Genomic DNA, 18,262 nt, shown 5'->3' on the forward strand with positions numbered 1-18,262 from the left:
CCTTGAACACCAAATTTAATTTATCAAGAACCCTGGTTCGTCTAGCTAATAAAGATTGTTTTGCTGTCGAAGAGCACATATATCAGTTCTCCTGTGTTATTGGACACTATCCGCATATATTGCTCATTTGAAGTAAATTAAAGAGAAGGAAAAATACCGGCGAAATTTAAAAAGAAAATTAAACATGCGCGAAAATGGCGAAGCCGTTAAGACCATAAATTGGTCACCAGGTGCATTAGAAATGTTTAATTCCCCAACATTTCAAAGGCAATGGGACCTGCCATTAAAGTTATAATTTAAAAAGAAAAAAAAATCTTTTAAAATGTACAAATATTTGAAAACAAATCTCAGATATTTTATGAAATCTTGAAAGAAAGCCCAGAAACAGATGATCGAAACTAAAACCGTTATAAAGGTTAAATTACAACTCACTAAACTCACAAAACGGTTTGTGACCAGTTTTTACAAAGTCTCAGCGATAAATTGACCGGAAAACTATCCGAAAGAAATGACGAAGCTCAGAAAAACAAAAATGTTTTTTGATAACAAATATTATAATAATTTATACGAGACCAAAAATTTCAACAGAAGAAGATGTATAAAGTTGCAAACACCCAGGAACCAAATAGGACTTTTTGTTAATGAGACTACGTCACGAGACTACAAAAAAAACAAGAAATACGACAACACACTATAATTAAACGATATTATCAGCAAGAACAAAAAATATCACCTGACTTTCATCTGAACATCAACAGGTCTTCCTTATAAAAAGTCTATTTAAAAAAGATAACAAAAACGAACCCAAAAACTGAACAGTACAGAAATCTCGTAAATTTTGCAAAACTATGTGGTCGAAGTCATCAGTCAAAACATATAACCAACCGCGAAATTTTGTTTGTATCAATTAAAGTAATTGAGACTGCTTTTCTAGTGATATTGAGTTACATGGTGACAAAAATGTATGCAAAAAAAGACAATTGAAGAAAACTGAAAAATATTTGAAAAACATTGAAACAAATAGCTAAAAACTGATATCTATAAATAGGATCAGTTAAACATACGGGGGAAGTAATTTAGCCCTATCATTATTAAGTAAAGGTATTACAAACAACAAAAAACTATTCGACAAAAACAAATGGCATATTCAGATACGAATTGGTTAACGCTTTGCTTTTTCCAAACTATTTTTTTTTCACTTGGACCTGTAAATGAAATAATATTTTGCAAGCAAAAAAATTTTAGCGAAGAACTTGGATTGAACAGTTCATTAACCCTCCTCTATCTTTAAAGATAAAATCAATAACACTGCCGAGAAGAAATTCTACATATTGCAAAGATATTTGTAAATTTTTTGTCAAAATTAGGGAAAGGTAAAAAAAACAGAATATTGTCTATTATTCCCAAAACTCGATAACTGCCTGTAAAAAGCAAAAATCAAAAAACTCTTTTTTATTCCATATTTTTGCTGGACGGGCTGTCTATTGATTCCACTAACAAATCTCTAAAATGATTTTAATCAATCGGCCAATATTGACTGAACAAAATCCATTTGAGTACATAGTTCACCTCCCTACTAAATTGGATTGGAACAAAAATTAAAATTTCTGAATAGGTGATATATTAACTTTATTTTTGATGGTCAGGTCCTGTCAAGAATATATTTTTTCCAAATAAAAAAAGAACAAAATTCAAGTGTCTTGTCTTTTTTATAGTTGAAAAAGAATTTATTCATTCAACCAAAAAATTGATATTGCGAGCAACAAAAAAAAAACAATTATTTCGTCATTCAGAAACTATTAAAAAGTAAGGTTTTATTTATTTTCTGTGAGATAGATATCGTAGACTTGTCTGCGTTCTTTTGATGATTTTGGCTTGCTCATGATTCAAATTCACGAAAAAAGTATCCAATCCCAAAATATTTATGTAAAAACATTTACTTTTTGTTGATAGTATAGTAGACCTACTTTATTCGGGGAAAATGTCTGTTAGTAATTTGTTCTAGTTTTCTCAAGAAAGAAACAGATCTTTGAACTACTCTAGAATAAAGCGAGTATGTTTTTGGTTTAAAATAATCTCGTGTGAATTAAGGTGTGTAAAAAAATCTGTCATCGCGATCATCGATATTCAAGGCGCACCATTTACGTTTCCTTGCCTGTATGTTTTTTTACTCAAAATTTGTGATTGCCGATGGCCTAATTTCTATGTCTGAACTGAATTTATTTTATTTTAGAGATGAAAATTATCTTTAGGTATGGACGGTCGATTTTACGACTTTTGATTTGCAATATATTTCAAAAATTCTTTAAAAGTACAAATTTATATATAAAAAATCTTTGACAGTTTATGAAATCTCGTTTTAAGAATTGTAGCAAAGCAAAGAAACAGGTCGTTGGAAATGAAACCCGTTATGAATTTCAAATTTTACTTCACTGGAAACGTGTTATGGCCTATTTTTACAGAATGTAAGCTACAAATTGACCAAAAAAGTATCCGAAAAAAAAACGAAGATCAAAAATCCAAGTATGTTTTATAAACAAATACTTTCAAAAGTCATAGGACACATTGGATTTCAACAAAATGAGATGTATTAAAAAGAGATGTTTTGAGGGCCTATTATTGATGAGACGTCACGAGACTACAAAATAGCAACGAATACAGGTATAAACCAAAACTTCAGAAATAATTTGCGACATCACAGTGTTCAGGGCACTATAGTTAAACGATGTTATCAGCAAGAAGATAAAAATACTCTGTTTCTAATCTGAATTACAACGGGTCCTCTTATAAAAAGACTGCCTAGAAATGAAAACAAAAAGAAACCCAAAAATTGAGCAGTATAGAAATCTCAAAATTTTTTTGAAGTATTTGGCCAAAGTCATCAGTCAAAACATATTACAAACGGAGAAAAAAAGCTTATATAAATAAAAGTAGTTGAGACTTCTTATTAGTGAAATTTAAAAAAATCAATTGGATCGCTGATTGCGGAGATTATGTCATTGGATGACTAAAGTTATACCAATTGAACGCAAATCATAAGAATTCTACAAAAATTTTACAAAAACAATTCGTCTGAGCCACAAAAACCATGATTTTGAATTTGAAACCTTATTATATGGTCATAGCGCCTGATTTTTTGTGAAATCTATCCATCAAAAATTGTGTCTTGATTTAAAAATCTTGTCAGTACATTACTTAAAAAACTATAAATGCGGAAACAATTTTAAAAGGGACCGCCCCCAATTAAAATCTGAACGTTTTTCAACGTAAGGATCAATGATGAGATCCCGACCAGACCTAATATTGCTGCTAAGAAAACATCAACTTGTTTATATGCTTGCAAAATAGATCAATTTTTATACAAAATTTTTCAGTAAATTAAAAATTAATAATGTATTTTGTATAATTATCGAGTTTAGTTTTGCAAAAAACTGGAATAATAATAATCTCAGAAGACTTTTACTGAAAAAGGCATATACAAAAGCTCTCTTTTGGAGCTTACAATGATTTTGATTTCAATTTTATGGTGTTCACTTCCATCAACTTGAAAGAAAAAAAAGGGGCTAAACAAGCATATATGTTCCCATTTTTAACGAAAAAATTCTGAACTTTGAAAAATTTAGCATAAGTTTTAGCCAAAAACTCGGATTAAGCATTTCAGCAACCGTTCTCTGTTTTTCAAAATAAACTTAACACTATCGTTGAAATTTTTAACGTATTAAAAAAATTGGCAAAGATTTTGTCAAAAATACGGACAATGTGAACAAAAAGAACGGAATATCGTCTTTTATTTAAAAAATTTTAAAACCTTGATAACTGCCTGTACAGAGCAAAAACCAAAAAAAAATCTTTTTAATTATATGTTAAGTTGAGCTGGCTGTCTAATGATTCCACTAACAACTCTCTACGATGATTAAATCGATCGGCCAAAATTGACTGAACAAAACCCATTTCAGTATATAGTTCCCCTCCCCACTACAGTGGGTCGGGACAAAAATTAACATTTCTGATTAGGTGATATATTAACGTTATTCTGGATGGTTAGGTCTGGTCAAGAATAATTCTTTTTCCGAATAAATCAAGAACGAAATTCAAGTGTCTTGTCTTTTTATAGTTGAAAAAAAATAATTTATTTATTCAACCAAAACGTTGATATTGCGAGCAACAAAAAAAAGCAATTATTTCGTCTTTTAGAAACTATGAAAAAGTAAGTTTAATTTATTTTCTGTTGATATCGTGAGTTAGATATCGTACACTTGTCTGCGTTCTTTTGATGATGTTAGCTTGCCCATGATTCAAATTCACGAAAAAGTATCTAATCTCAAAAAATCTTATGAAGAAGATTGATTTATTGTGGATATTAGACGTACTTTATTCGGGGAAATGTTCGTTAGGAATTTGTTTTTTTCTCAAGAAAGAAACAGTTGTCGAACTTAAATCATCAACAGTTTGAAATAAACTTTGAGCTACTCTGGTATGAAGAGAGTTCATTTTTGGTTTAAAATTAACTTCCTGTGATTTAAACAGCGTAAAACTGCTTATATTCGATATTCTAGGCGCATCATTTACGTTTCTATCGGACATAGGTTTTAAAACTCAAAATTTGAGATTGATGATAACCTTATTATGTCCGAACTGAATTTCAGTTGACTAGATGAAATTTATATCTTTAGTTTCCGACAGTCGGTTTTACACCTTTTGCTTTGCGATTGGTTTCTCATGTAGTCAGTTTCTTTAACAGTTCATTTTCGACAATTTTACAAGATCTTTTGAGAAAAGCTACTCAATTAAGTTGTTTAATCAAGAAAAGAAATTTAATCTAATTTTTGCAATTCTGTATCGGTCATTGTGGTCTCAATGCTCCCAAGTTTTGGTCAGTGCAAGAATGCAGCAGCTGTTACTGATTGAAAAGTGAACAGATTCCTTGAAATGGGATTGATTATGAGCAAAAGTTGAAATTGAAACTTTCATTAATAGTCGACAAGTGGTAGTCATCAATATTACAAGCTCAAAGTTAATAAATCGTGTGTTATAACCCCTTAAAAGCCCGTTCTGTCATAAACTTGTTAGACTATAATTATAAAATTGGATCCCACGACAAGTTGACATAGAGAAACGATAATTATTCAGCGGCCGGGGTTTGCACGAGTTAAATAGTCCCACCGAACTAGTGCGGTAGGTAAAAGTTCATCTTGATCTTGAATTTCTCCCCCGAAACTATCAATTTTTTATTGGCAGAGCATGGGTTCGTGGAAGTTTTCCATTTTGGGTTTTATCATTAATCTGGGTTTAATTTGGGCTAATAAATCATCTCTCAAAAGGGTTCAAATGAGACGGGGCACCTGTCGAGCGTGCCAAATTGGCCTAATTAGCAATCTAGTGGGAACCCTCAAATCAAAGCACTCCAAAACTACCTGTTCAGCAGCACCTTTGCGGTTTATTACCAGTAGTTAATACTTATGCACACATAAGTTAGTACTCTGCTGGTTAATAGTAGTTATAATACCATTTTACAAGTGCTGGTTGGTTATTAAAAGAGCCGACGCAAATGTACCAATCACAGGACGCATTTTTGCCATTCAGAATTGAATCAACAAAATTTTATTAATTATTTTCATTTTCTGGCGCCAGGCTGTCTCGATCCAAATTACCAAAATACAAAAGACCAATTTTATACAACATGACCACTTTTTTACTACCTCTTACCTCCTGTAAATTCTGGCTAATTTTGTCGGTAATTTTAAACAATTCTTTATTTACATCACCTTTACCGATTGAAAAATCCACAACACAAAAATATGAAACCAAATTAAGCTTAATTAATTCGTCAAAAAATAGAAAGGAACAAAATTTTGAAAGTTTGAACATAGTTAATTCAGCTTCAAATTCACACAAAAAGCCTGAACACATTTTGATGTTAAAAGAGAAATTGCGACAAGTGTTTCAATTGGACGACGCAATTTTATGGCGAAAGGAACCGGAACATCGGAATAATGCACCTGAATACATGGTTGACCTTTACAAACAAACAGCAGACATTGAATCAGGAATTACTAAAACTGGGAAACCATACAATGCCACACTGATCAGAAGTTTCAACAATAAAGGTAAGTTATAACAAATTATAAAAATGCCAAGTACCTAATTAACTCATAGCATATAGATTTGTAATAGGTCAAATGCTGCAAGCATACGAATAATTTAGCCGAAATTGCAAAATTAATTTACGAATTAATTTACAATTTTGCTCTTGGATTTCGACATTTTTGCTAATTTGTTTTAGGTTTGGAGAACGAAAACCATTTTTGGTTCAACTTGACCAAATTGCAATCGGCCGAAGATTTGGACAAAGGCACAAAGCCGAACATGAGCTTGAAAGGGGCCGAGTTCCACATCTTCAAACACGTGAAGAAAACCGCTGAGAATAACAGAACACATGGAAAAGAACAGAAATTTATTGAGGTAAGTTGTTTTTTTCCAAGCTAAGCTGTTTCTCCAAGTTAGTTGCATGGGTCCGATTTTGATCAAGTTTGTTGACGAGCGGTTCTAAGATCTTTGATCAAACGCATTTTTGTTACTCCGCTGGCAAAAATTTAAATAGTGGGAGAATGATGTCGAAATTTCAAATATCCTCTATGCCGCTACTTTTACTACTATTGAAAAAAAAATGCTTTAGACTTGGTACCTCCGAGCGTAACAATTTAAATATACGGCACAAAACCTCATTTGAAAAAATTGATAATTGTTCACAAGAACGAAATCGAAATAGCTGAAACTTTAAAACAAAATTGTGTAATTTTTTAAATAAAATTGTTTATTTTTAGCTGCGCTTATTCTCAATTTCATTCAAATCGGGAGCACAAAATGCAACTCTAGTCGAGTCCCGACTCGTCAGCTCAAGAGGATCAGGGTGGGAAGTATTCCATGTTCTGGATATTGTAAATTACTGGACTCAGAACCCACACGACAACTTCGGATTCTACATTTCCCTGAAAGGTCTGGACGGAGCCGAAATTGCAGCTGATTCGGTACAGATGGAAGTCGTGAGCCAATCAAAATCCAGACACAGACCATTGCTTGTAGTGTTTTGCCAAGAAGGCACAACGAAGAAAGAATTAACAGGTCAGTTCAGTAATAAAAAAAGTAATTTGATTCCTGTGAAAAGTGAGTTCGGGCCTCATTATGGGATTAACTTATTTCCTTCGGTCTTTCATGTAATTAACAAAGCCGCCAAAATTAAACCCTCAATTAATGAGCAAAACCCACATTATCATTAACCTCGCATAAAATATAAACTTCGTTTAGGATTAGATTCAATTATTAAACTACAAATTTATATAATTAACTTCTTAATAAGATTTCCATTGTTTCAGAATTTAAAAGCCAAGAAAGCCTCATGAACTCAGTTCCCGAAAAGAAAGATTTCATATCCCGTCAGAGAAGATCAGAAGAAACTACTCAAACCTCAAGTGGTGACGTCACATCAAACATTGCAAGCGGCATCACACATCCCACAGAGCCGAAAATGACACATAACCGAATGATGAATGATCAACAACAACAGCCAATCTGGTCGCAAAGAAGAAACTGCGAACGACTTCCGTTGTACGTTGACTTCTATGAAATAGGTTGGTCAGGGTGGATCATTTCGCCCAGCGGGTACAACGCCTACTATTGCCAGGGCGAATGCCCCTTCCCTCTTGGGCAAATGCACAGACCCTCGAACCACGCCACAGTTCAAAGTATCGTAAACGCAATTGGACCCAAATTGGAATCTGGTGGGCGAATTCCTCAACCTTGTTGTGTACCCGACAAATTGTACAGTATCAGTTTATTGTATTTCGATGATAGTGGTGACGTCATTTTGAAACAGTATGACGATATGGTCGCAGCCTCTTGCGGATGTCATTAGAGTTCAAAATGTCACAAGGCCAGAGGTCAAAATATCAAGAATAGAGGTCGACAGGTCAACATAATAGAATGTTCACAGACAGCAAAGACTGACGTTTTAAATGTGTTGTTGTTTAGAAACCCCAATGTGTTTTGAATGCAATTCATAGATGTCTAAATATATTTTTGTATCTTTTCTACTAGTTCTGCTAATTTTATTTTTCCAATCTAATCTTTTCACTTTACTAAGATTTTGCAAGCTGTGATTGGATCGCCAATTTTGAAAGATATACAGAAGATATATTTTTGTGGAAATTAAATCTACAGGTTTGAAGCGATCTGAACCTCAAGAAGATTCATACTCATCCGATCTCTGATCAGACCTCTGTTTAGAAAAGAAGGAAGATCACTAATTTGCGTTTGAACATAATGTCCGGTATTGAAAATTGGAGGAAAATTCTGTCGTTCTAATGGGTTTATATGCTAGGAATTCAACAAGAAAGCAAAATTAATCAAAGTGATCCAGAGTTGACCGATGGATCCAAATGGGTAGCTAATTTTTTTTTGACAATTTATGAAATCAAATTAGAGAAAAATTATAAAAACTTAGAAATCATAACAGGTCAAAGCTGACCCAAAAATCAGAACTATCATTGAGTAAACAAAGCACTAGACCTAAAAATGACTAGCAATAGGCTCGGAAAGCCATTTAGAAAAATCCGGTTGAAAACCGAAAAAACCGTAAAAACTAGAACTTAAATTGCCTCTTGTAAACAAAACACCCAAGAGCGAGAAAGCGAATTTTTCTTTAAATACCATTTTTTACTCAATTTTAAAGTAAAATTAAATAACTGCTCATCAAAAGCACTTGAGCACTTGCATTTTCGCTCCACTTTCTATTTCAGGATGACCAAAACTAATACTCCAATTTGACTTCAAAAATCATCAAGATGTGTGAGAAGATGTTAAAAGACAGCAACCTAGTATAATTTATATTCTTTGATTTTTAAAAAGTATTGCTGCAAGTGTTGATAGTTTTTTACCTTTAACATCATTTTTGCACTCAAGAAGAATTATTTGCAACTTTGCAAAAAACACAAAATTTACGTTTGCCGTTAAAATTTGACCTACTAGACTATCATATTCGCAAGTTGATCTTCATAAAGGCAATCAATATTCAAATGAAACAAAATATGGGATCTTTGGCAATTTTATTTACTTACATATTAACTTAAAAAATGGGTATCCGGTTAGTTTCCTTTGCGTTTAATTTAAAATTTATGGGTAATAGCCGAAAGCACTAAACAGGATCAGTGACGTAACAATAATGAAAACAAAAAGAATATCATTTTGAACATTTAGTTGTTTCTGCTGAATATTCTTGCGGGGCTGAAAGTGCTATTCGTACGCAGAACAAAATGCAAACTCGAGTGTAAAGTGAACACACACGTTAAGTTTCGTCTACATATTCAAAACGATTTCATTTAAAAAGGGTCGTCAAACATTGGTTTGAAAAATTCAACTATATGAGTGTTGCATTGCGTAAAAACTAACAGAGTCAAGAATTGGTTTTCGTTTTGGAACCAAGTAACTCTAAAGAACTTTTGAAAATGATGCACAAATGAGAATTAAGCCTCTGCTCAAATCCGTTAAGTTGTAACTTTTATCTAACGTTTTTTGTTCTCATAAATTCATCATGCTGGTGATTTTTCTCACAATTTTAGTAGTATAAGCTTGAAAAAGATATTTATAATTGACCTACCTGGTATGAAACCCAACTTTTAGAAAGATGTTTGGGGCAATTAATTGCTCTGGCTATATCTGTTATTTAGTTTTTGCTGAAATCTCTTTTGGACGAGGCCTCTAAAAAAAGTTTTCTTACTCAGAACAAATTGGCAATTTGTTTTTATTATTTTAATGTTTGCTACAATGCTGAGATTGCAAATGAACGATTTTTCATGGTCCAAATACCATCAACGTATCTCAGGTTAAACTTAGGATATAGCATACAGCATGCATACGAACGATGTCAAAAAATTAACAGGCTCAGGGCCCTTTCAGCGATAAAATTGCGCATTTTCTTCAAAGAAATGAACCACGATTTGTTGACAAAAAAAGTTTGGGTTTGGACAATTTCTCACTGATGTTTTGGGCTAGAATATAATCAGATGGCAGAAACTTTATAAGATGTTTACGTCAACCTATAGTTCTAGTTTACTTGAAATTTCTAAAAAAATTAAAATACCAATTTCACAAAATTATTTTTCACCAAGATAATGTCTCTGTCCAAAAATTAAATATTATTAGCAATTTCTTCTTAGAAAAGAATACTAAGGTACTGGAGGGGTCAAGGACTAGTCTCGATCTGAATCCAATTAAATTTTTATGGTTTATGTGCAACTTCGAGGTGAAGACCTCGAAATAGACAGCTCTTTGGTAAGTTTTTGAAGAAAAACTATCAAAAAATTGAATTATATGTCGTTAGATTCTTGTGTTAACACTAAACGAGCCGTGTACTGGATTTATTAAAAAAACAAAGGCTTCTTAATAGAGAACTGACTCAAAATTTTTGTTTTATTTGATGTCTGTGGCGTTTTGGTACGGTTTTATGTTGTATCGTTAATCGCAGCATTTCTAGGAGTAAAAATTTGATTTTCAAACTTACATAACGAAGTTCTTTTATTGAAAGCTTCAGAAATGTGATCTTCACTATGGATAGAATCCATCGTCATATCATTTGTTCGATTTATTTGTGACCAAATTAAACTTTTGCTAAATTTGCATTGCTGTTTTTTTTCTCTACTTTACAACAACCTTTTATGGTAGTTTTACTTTTTTTCATACGTTTTACGTCAAAAGCTTTACTTAATTATCACCGTTTGTAAAAAATGATGAAGCGTAATTATTATGATCATTGTGGGTTTAACATCAGCGGTTGATCGATTAATAAAAGTTGTCACAAAGGTTCACAAATTAGAAGCGACTGTGCGCTTTAATCACACACCTGTAGTTATTCATCTATATAAGGACTATAATTACATACCTTGCTGAGCTATTATCGATTCGCATACGAGCTCACTTTAAACAATATCTCAAACAATTTTCAATTTTGCTCAAACGCTTTGTCATGATTTCACACCTTGTTTTGATTACCTTTGAAACAACCGCGGAACCCAATCAACCGTTCAAAGAATCATCGTTCAAATTTCCATAATAACTATTTAAAAAATAATAAACAAAGTTCATGATTTTCTACATATGGTATCTCATAATTGATTAATTTTGATTAAATCACTTTTTAAAGGGCGTTTTGTGTGTGCACCTAATTTTTTGATCACTTTGCCGATCAAGAAGATTCTATAAAACTTTTAATGTTTTCGCATCACAGTAATCTTAAGTTCCACAATATTTTTTTGGTACAGGAAGACAAATTGATTTGTGCTTTTGATATATTCGGCCCAATTCCCCCTCCTGTACTATTTATGCCCCCCCCCCCCCCATTATAAAATATGAGGCCTCAGCTCATTACTGTCTTTAAAACGCATATGTAGTTGGTGACATTCTAAGATCACTAAACTTGGAGGGATGGGGGGGGGGGGGGGTCAAAGAACTTATGAGAGATCTCGAAAAACGCGTTGATGTTCACAACTTGATTCTGGCGTAATATAATATTGCTTAATTTTTTATGATTTTTTATATATACTTTTTTCTAAGTTGACGCTTTTCGGCTAAGTGTGCTTTTTTGGTTTGAAAGCGGCGTTGCGGTTAACTCCGTGTGATCTCAAAACAGCTTTGTTGAAGAGGTAAACCGATTTGTTTTCACGCCAATTCACAGGTGAAAAGAGTCTTCACTTAATAGATGGCAGAACTGAAGATGGTTTGAATTGTCACTTTGAAAGAAAAAACCAATCGCTTTAATCATGAATTCAACTCTCTCACTTTAATTGTATGGTATTATTTGCGATCAGTCACTTTTTCTGAATTTTCGCGGCTAAAGGTGATTTTTATAACTTTTTAAGTCTAACTTTATCGATAATTCATGCATGGCCAATTCGAACATTGTTTGTTGAATGTAGCCACCAAATTGTACGAACGAGTTTTAGCTGTTAATTCTACTAAAAAATTTTCGAATTCTTTAGTAGTTAACATTTGGCATAAAACATACCCGTGCTAACTTGTCTTTTTTTTGTATCCAACAGTTATACATGGTGTCATAAAGGCCACTCAAGAAGTTTCTAAATTAGTTGTGGTGATCAGGATATAATTCAAATCTTTTTCACGATTAGAATTCAACTTGTGAAACAAGTTTTTCAAGGGATCTAGCGTGGTTAACGTTCACGACTATCGATGTACGCAGCATCCGTAGTTAAAGTTGATCTGAGGTCTTTTAAATTCACTACTACTGTCGACCCGTATGGTCTTTTCATATTTTGAGGTCGTACCGCTGAATGTCAAATGTCTTCCTGGAAGTTGTCAATCTTTTTGAGCAAAGTTGAATTTTTGAACATACTTGAACAAATGTGACGTTTTAAGACAATAGTATTTTCATGGTTACTTTGATAGCTTGATATATCAAATTTAAAATGAGTATCTGATAAGTTTTCATAGCGTTTAATCTTACTCGGGCCGAGATGTGAGCGGGTTTAAGCAAAAAATTTGGCGAGAAATGCGCTCAATGTGATGAAATTATGCAAGGAATATGCTGAATGTGTTCAAAGTTTAGTTTTAGGCGCGGATTGTGTTGAAAAATATTTTCAGCACTCGTCAACTCATTTCTTACAAAAATTCAGCAGTTCCAAAAAGCCCAAATGCAGCACTTTCAGCACATTCCTTACAAAGTGCAGCACAGAATTCTTACATAATTTCAGCACTTTGCAACAAAAGATATTTTCAGCACTTTTAGCACATTCTTTACATAAATTCAGCACAATTCTTACAAAAATTTAGCAAATTTTCCTTAAATAATTTTCAACACTTCAAAATTTCAGCACAATTCTTATATAATTTCAGGACAACTATATTTTTACAGGTAGTCGAAAGCACTAAAGAGGATCAATGGTGTCAAAAAGATTTTTCGATGTTTATCACAAATTGGAATATTAAAGAGGTAGCTCTGTATAACCACGTGTTCCTACTCGCATGTTTTGAGGCTCCTAAAACATGCAGCATAACGTTCTACATGCATTCTGAAACAGGTCAAGGACCGAAAATCTGTCATTGCCAAAAGAGTCAATGACCAAAAAGATGCCAATGACTGAAAAGCTGCATGTGCCAAAAGGGCCAATGACCAAAAGGCCGCGAATGCAAAATAGGTCAACGACCGAAAAGCTACAAATACAAAATAAGTCCCTGAACCATAAAACGGATCATTAAAAATGGTCTATGAAATGAGTTTATATAAAATGAGTTTTAGTTACTAAATTGATCTCCAGTTTTTTAATTAGAACTGCTCCCCTTTTTATATCTATGTGTTAACAATCTTATTTTTGTTTCGTAGTAAGCAAGCTAAAACCATTTTTGTATCAAAATATTTAGAGCCCACAAATTTGGTAGAACAAATTCGCATGCTTTAATTTTCAATTATATCGTTATCTGTTCATTGCATTTTGGTTTCTCATGTAAGAACAAAAGTTGGCCTATATTAACGGTTGCACGAACTATTATTGCAAACATGTGCAAAACCGATTACGTGAAAAGTTTATTTACAACTTCAATTATCATTAAAACTTTTTGATTTTTCAGAGTTCTTGACTAGAAGTAGCGCGTTTGCCTTATCAAATTGTGTACACTACTTAAAATTCAATAAATGGTCTGGTTCAAATTCCTCATTTGCAGATCAAAGACTGGTTGCTACAGTATGATTACTTGGTAAAACGATAGCCAAAAGCAAGACACTTTTTAATTGAGTAAGATCATGAAGAGAACCAACAAGAATCCAATCAGAAACATAACGAACCTATTTTTTCTGCTGTCTTTTTGTATCAAGATGACCAATCGAAGGAATTACAGCTAACATATTGATTGATTTTTCGATACTGGTTTCCTGTTTGTGGTCCTCCAGATGTAGTATTGTTGTATTCTAAAAGAAAATATTTGATTGATCACAAATTGATTTGTATGGCTGAATATAAAAACGAACAGACCTTTTTTGTTCTTTAGAGCGAAATTTCTTTTAAGGCTACTTTCGCGTCCAATTTTCTGCATTAATGAGCGAGATAGTTGGAAAAAGATAGCTGACTCTTCGTTTCATGTACAGTTAACTATAATGTGTCGAAAACCGTCAGGATAGAAAAATGGGAAAGACCGGAGGAAGGAGAAGACACTATCCCAGGTTTTGGTCCAGACCCAAATTGAGCTATGATCAGACCCAATCGAGCGCACACCCCTGTGTTCCCAGACCGAAATTACAGGGTCTGGAAAGCGGTTCGAGCGCACAATAGTCTGGACCATGGTCTGATTTCGGTCTGATCAGAGGTCAATTCGGTCTGGACGGTCTGATCATAGTCTTTTTAGTCTGGACCATGGTCTGGGTTCGGTCTGATCAGAGGTCAATTCGGTCTAGAAGGTCTGATCATAGTCTTTTTAGTCTGGACCGTGGTCTGGGTTCGGTCTGATCAGAGGTCAATTCGGTCTAGAAGGTCTGATCATAGTCTTTTTAGTCTGGACCGTGGTCTGGGTTCGGTCTGATCAGAGGTCAATTCGGTCTGGAAGGTCTGATCATAGTCTTTTTAGTCTGGACCGTGGTCTGGGTTCGGTCTGATCAGAGGTCAATTCGGTCTAGAAGGTCTGATCATAGTCTTTTTAGTCTGGAGGACCGTGGTCTGGGTTCGGTCTGATCAGAGGTCAATTCGGTCTAGAAGGTCTGATCATAGTCTTTTCAGTCTGGACCGAGTGCAAGATTTCGAGTGCAATATTTTTTCAATTTTTTTTTCTATTGAGGGATGTTGGCTTTGCCAAGAGGCAACAATAAAGCAGCATTCTGATCAGAGACTCATCTAAATTCCGATGACTCTGATCAGAAACCAGGAGTCCAGCTGATCGCAAATGCCGGTTCCCTCAAGACGAAATTTTCATTAACTGAAGACCACGACGTTTCTTGTGGAAAGCTGTCTAAGTTCATCCATTGAGTCAGAAATATGAACTAAGGGGTATGGTAAATAATTAAAATCTTTCTCTGATCAGACTATTATGAGCGCACTTGAGTCTGATCATAATCTGATTAAGGTCTGGGCAATGGTCTGAAATTGAGTCTGGACCATGGTCTGAAGATGGTCTGATCCTAGTCTGTTTATAGTCTGGACAACGGTCTGAATTTGGGTCTGATCATAAGCGCACTATAGTCTGGACAGTGGTCTGGGTTTGGTCTGATCAGAGGATATTTAGGTCTGGAAAGTCTGATCAGAGATCATTTTGGTCTGGAAGGTCTGATCAAAGGTAACTTCGGTCTCGAAAGTCTGATCAGAGGTCATTTCAGTCTGCATAGTCTGATCATAGCTCAATTTGGGTCTGGACCTAAACCTGGGATATTAAGCAAAATTATGCCTTATACCTAAAATTGCCTAAACTATTGAATTCAACTAACGTCAACTACACATCTCACGCTAGTTCGGAGAGAAAAAATTGTTGTTTCATCTCTTCACAATAGATTATATTAGATTTTAAAAACTCAAGCCACGCGTTACAACCCAAAATAATGTTTTTGTTTACTACTACTGTTCTCGGGACAGACTTCCGTCAAATGACCGAAAATGATTAAGTCGAGAAAGGTCAAACGAATTCTTGGTTCACAAAGTCTAACAAGACTGACGGCATATCTTAGACGCTAATCAACATCAATTGTCCTTTTTCGGAAGCAGAAGTTTCTTAATGTGCCGTTTGCAGACTGGACGTAACTTAATAGACGAGACTAGTTGTGTACTCCAGGCCCCATCTTTTCAAGAAATTTCAGAATTTTTTGGAAAACTGTCAACAAATTAAAAAATGCAAAATGGAATAATAAGAGTTATAAGGTAAAAGATAAACAACAAAAAGAAAGCAAACTGTGAGTTTTGGCTAAAATTTTATATATTTTGTATATTTTATAAATTTTATATATTTTTTTTTCAAAACTAACTACTTATTAAAAATGCGCGGTTCTCTACTGTCCTAGAAACCTTGATACAAAAAGAGAGGCTCATAAGATGATTGAGGCTTGATTTGATTGAGTTACATTACTATCTGAGCATACGTGTTTTGCATTTAGTGCCGATGAATCGGAATCTGGCTGTTTCAACACTACTGGGCCAGCAAAATATTCTTTGTTCATTTTCATTTTTCTTAACCGATTCAGAATATTTGTGGTGGCTCGGCTGCAGACATCAAGAACGTTTTTCTTTCACAGAACTCAAATCTTCTTGATAAATTTAGATTTTAGAGTTCCCATAGTTTTAAATATGCAACCTAGCAGCTTGTACCGGCTGTAGACGATGCTCGATCTCGACGGCAAAAACTCAAGATCATTCTGAGAATTTGATTGAATAGCAATCGCAGTTCAATATGTCTATGATGAGTGAGTGCGTTTGACCTCTGGACGATAGAGGGCATGTTCCACTGTAATCTATGTTCATGAACTGCACAATAATTGTTTTTTGACTGTATTACATACCTTTCATACGGCAATGCAGTCTTGAAAATTGTTTTAATAACGGAAAAAGATTAGGTTCGGTGTTTAGCCAATCTTTATTGTCAATTTTACAAGCAAGAACAGGAGAACATATCTCATTCTTACTCAAATAGTTTTTATTTCGTTGTTTTTGAATTGAGAACAGATTCTTCGAGCTTCTAATCTGTTGCATTAGCCTAGATTGTTGAAAACAACCTCAATTCCAAGTAACAAGAAATTTTCCTGTGGGTTTGTATTCTGACTCTTATTTTGATTCAGTATTTAATTTGCTATTATCTCACTATTGGTTGCTTCTTAGCTTCTTCCATTAGATGATTGTCAACAGAGTGGTGAATAGTTAGCAAGATGGGCACTTTAAAAAATGTAATATTTAAAAATTTTCTTTAGATATTGAGAGACCTCAATCAGAACTAACAAAAATACCAAAAACTCATCTACCATCCTGTATTTGCCATTTTGGAAAATTTTACTCTGCTGAATTTTTAATCAAAGGTTTTTTTTGTTGTGCTGTGGCGCTTGGTCAATCAATAACAGTATCAGGACTTTAACAATAACCATATAAATATTTCAGGACTTCAGGCCAATTGACTGCGTAACCATAATTCACATACCAATTTTGATTAGTTTTAGTTTTGCATCAAAAAGTTCAATTAGTCTGATTAGAGGTAAAATAATAGCCTACTGTGTCATTTTTAATTTACTGCTTTCGGTGATCTTCATGTTCACGTTTTTAATTATACTGAAAAGTTGTTTTATTAGTAGCAAACTCTTTTCAGCGCATTTCATGATAGTTCTTTTAACGAATAAACAATGGATTTTTTAAGGGCTATTAAGGTACATGCATACTCTGTGTGATATGGCAACGACTAATCTCAAGAAGCCCAGAAAATTATTATAGGTATGAAATCCGAGATAAAATTTCCTCTATGCAAAAGTAAGGCAGTGCGCATAAATTTATTCACAAAAGACAATAATATGTATAGGTGAGATAACACTATCGTACTTTCAATTCATATAAGCAGTCTATATCATAACGTTAAGGCAACTGTATTCAATACGTATCAAGGCAAAAGTGTATCGAACTGGCAGATCTAGTAACATTTTTTGGCAGGTCTTAGTCTAAGATTGATCACAGAGAAGTTTTTGAAACATAAAATTAAGAAGCCTAAAAAGAGCGCAATCGATTTAGTATATTGGTAGGCTCAACAAAAATTTTGTTAAACGAACTTTTTCCGAGCTTTCTATGCCAAATAGAACGTATTTTGTGTGCACTTAATCTTTTGTAAGGCGTACATGGTTAAGGGACATGACGTAATCAATTCTTTTTCGCTGGATAGATTGTTCATTTCAATCTACGCATTGCTCATTTTGCTATTTACTCAGTAACATCCTCCGGCCCGGAAGAAAGTGTTGGGAGGATTGGAACAAGCTTAACGAGTGGGCGGACGAGCGATCCGGACGACGTGCGTACGACGGCGGAGCGGGCGACGCTGTCGGAGCCGTAACGTAGTTCTTCAATCCGAGCAGTTGCATTTTAACCCCTAGGGTTGCTTTCCTCAACGAAACAAACTAAATCACCAACCTTGAGGTGCTGCTCGGCCGGCGTCTGCCACTTAGATCTACGGTTCAGCGCAGGTACATACTCCTTAAGCCAACGTACCCAAATTGCTTTGGCGTAGGACTGTGCACGGGCGTAGCGCTTACGATGAT

The 18,262-nt window shown here is 34.2% G+C and overlaps 2 protein-coding genes across 3 annotated transcripts in view; both read left to right on the forward strand.

The window, feature by feature from the left end:
* The window catches only part of LOC142357659 (isocitrate dehydrogenase [NAD] subunit gamma, mitochondrial-like), a 545,753-nt gene that overhangs the window by 455,212 nt on the left and 72,279 nt on the right, over nucleotides 1–18,262 (forward strand). The gene's annotated exons all lie outside the window — the stretch shown is intronic.
* On the forward strand, nucleotides 5,609–8,122 carry LOC142335177 (bone morphogenetic protein 2-like). The gene is made up of 4 exons (XM_075383549.1): nucleotides 5,609–6,107; nucleotides 6,284–6,462; nucleotides 6,825–7,122; nucleotides 7,374–8,122. The coding sequence occupies exons 1-4, from the start codon at nucleotides 5,681–5,683 to the stop codon at nucleotides 7,910–7,912; spliced, it is 1,443 nt and encodes a 480-aa protein (XP_075239664.1). The 5' UTR covers nucleotides 5,609–5,680; the 3' UTR covers nucleotides 7,913–8,122.

This window comes from Convolutriloba macropyga, chromosome 2, assembly GCF_964194025.1.
Source record: "Convolutriloba macropyga chromosome 2, txConMacr16.3, whole genome shotgun sequence".
Lineage (NCBI taxonomy): Eukaryota > Metazoa > Xenacoelomorpha > Acoela > Convolutidae > Convolutriloba > Convolutriloba macropyga.

Coding starts and splice junctions, on each gene's coding strand:
- LOC142335177 (XM_075383549.1), top strand. CDS start 5,681: ATGACCACTTTTTTACTACCTCTTACCTCCTGTAAATTCTGGCTAATT. Junction 6,108..6,283: donor CAGAAGTTTCAACAATAAAG/GTAAGTTATAAC, acceptor AATTTGTTTTAG/GTTTGGAGAACGAAAACCAT. Junction 6,463..6,824: donor AAGAACAGAAATTTATTGAG/GTAAGTTGTTTT, acceptor GTTTATTTTTAG/CTGCGCTTATTCTCAATTTC.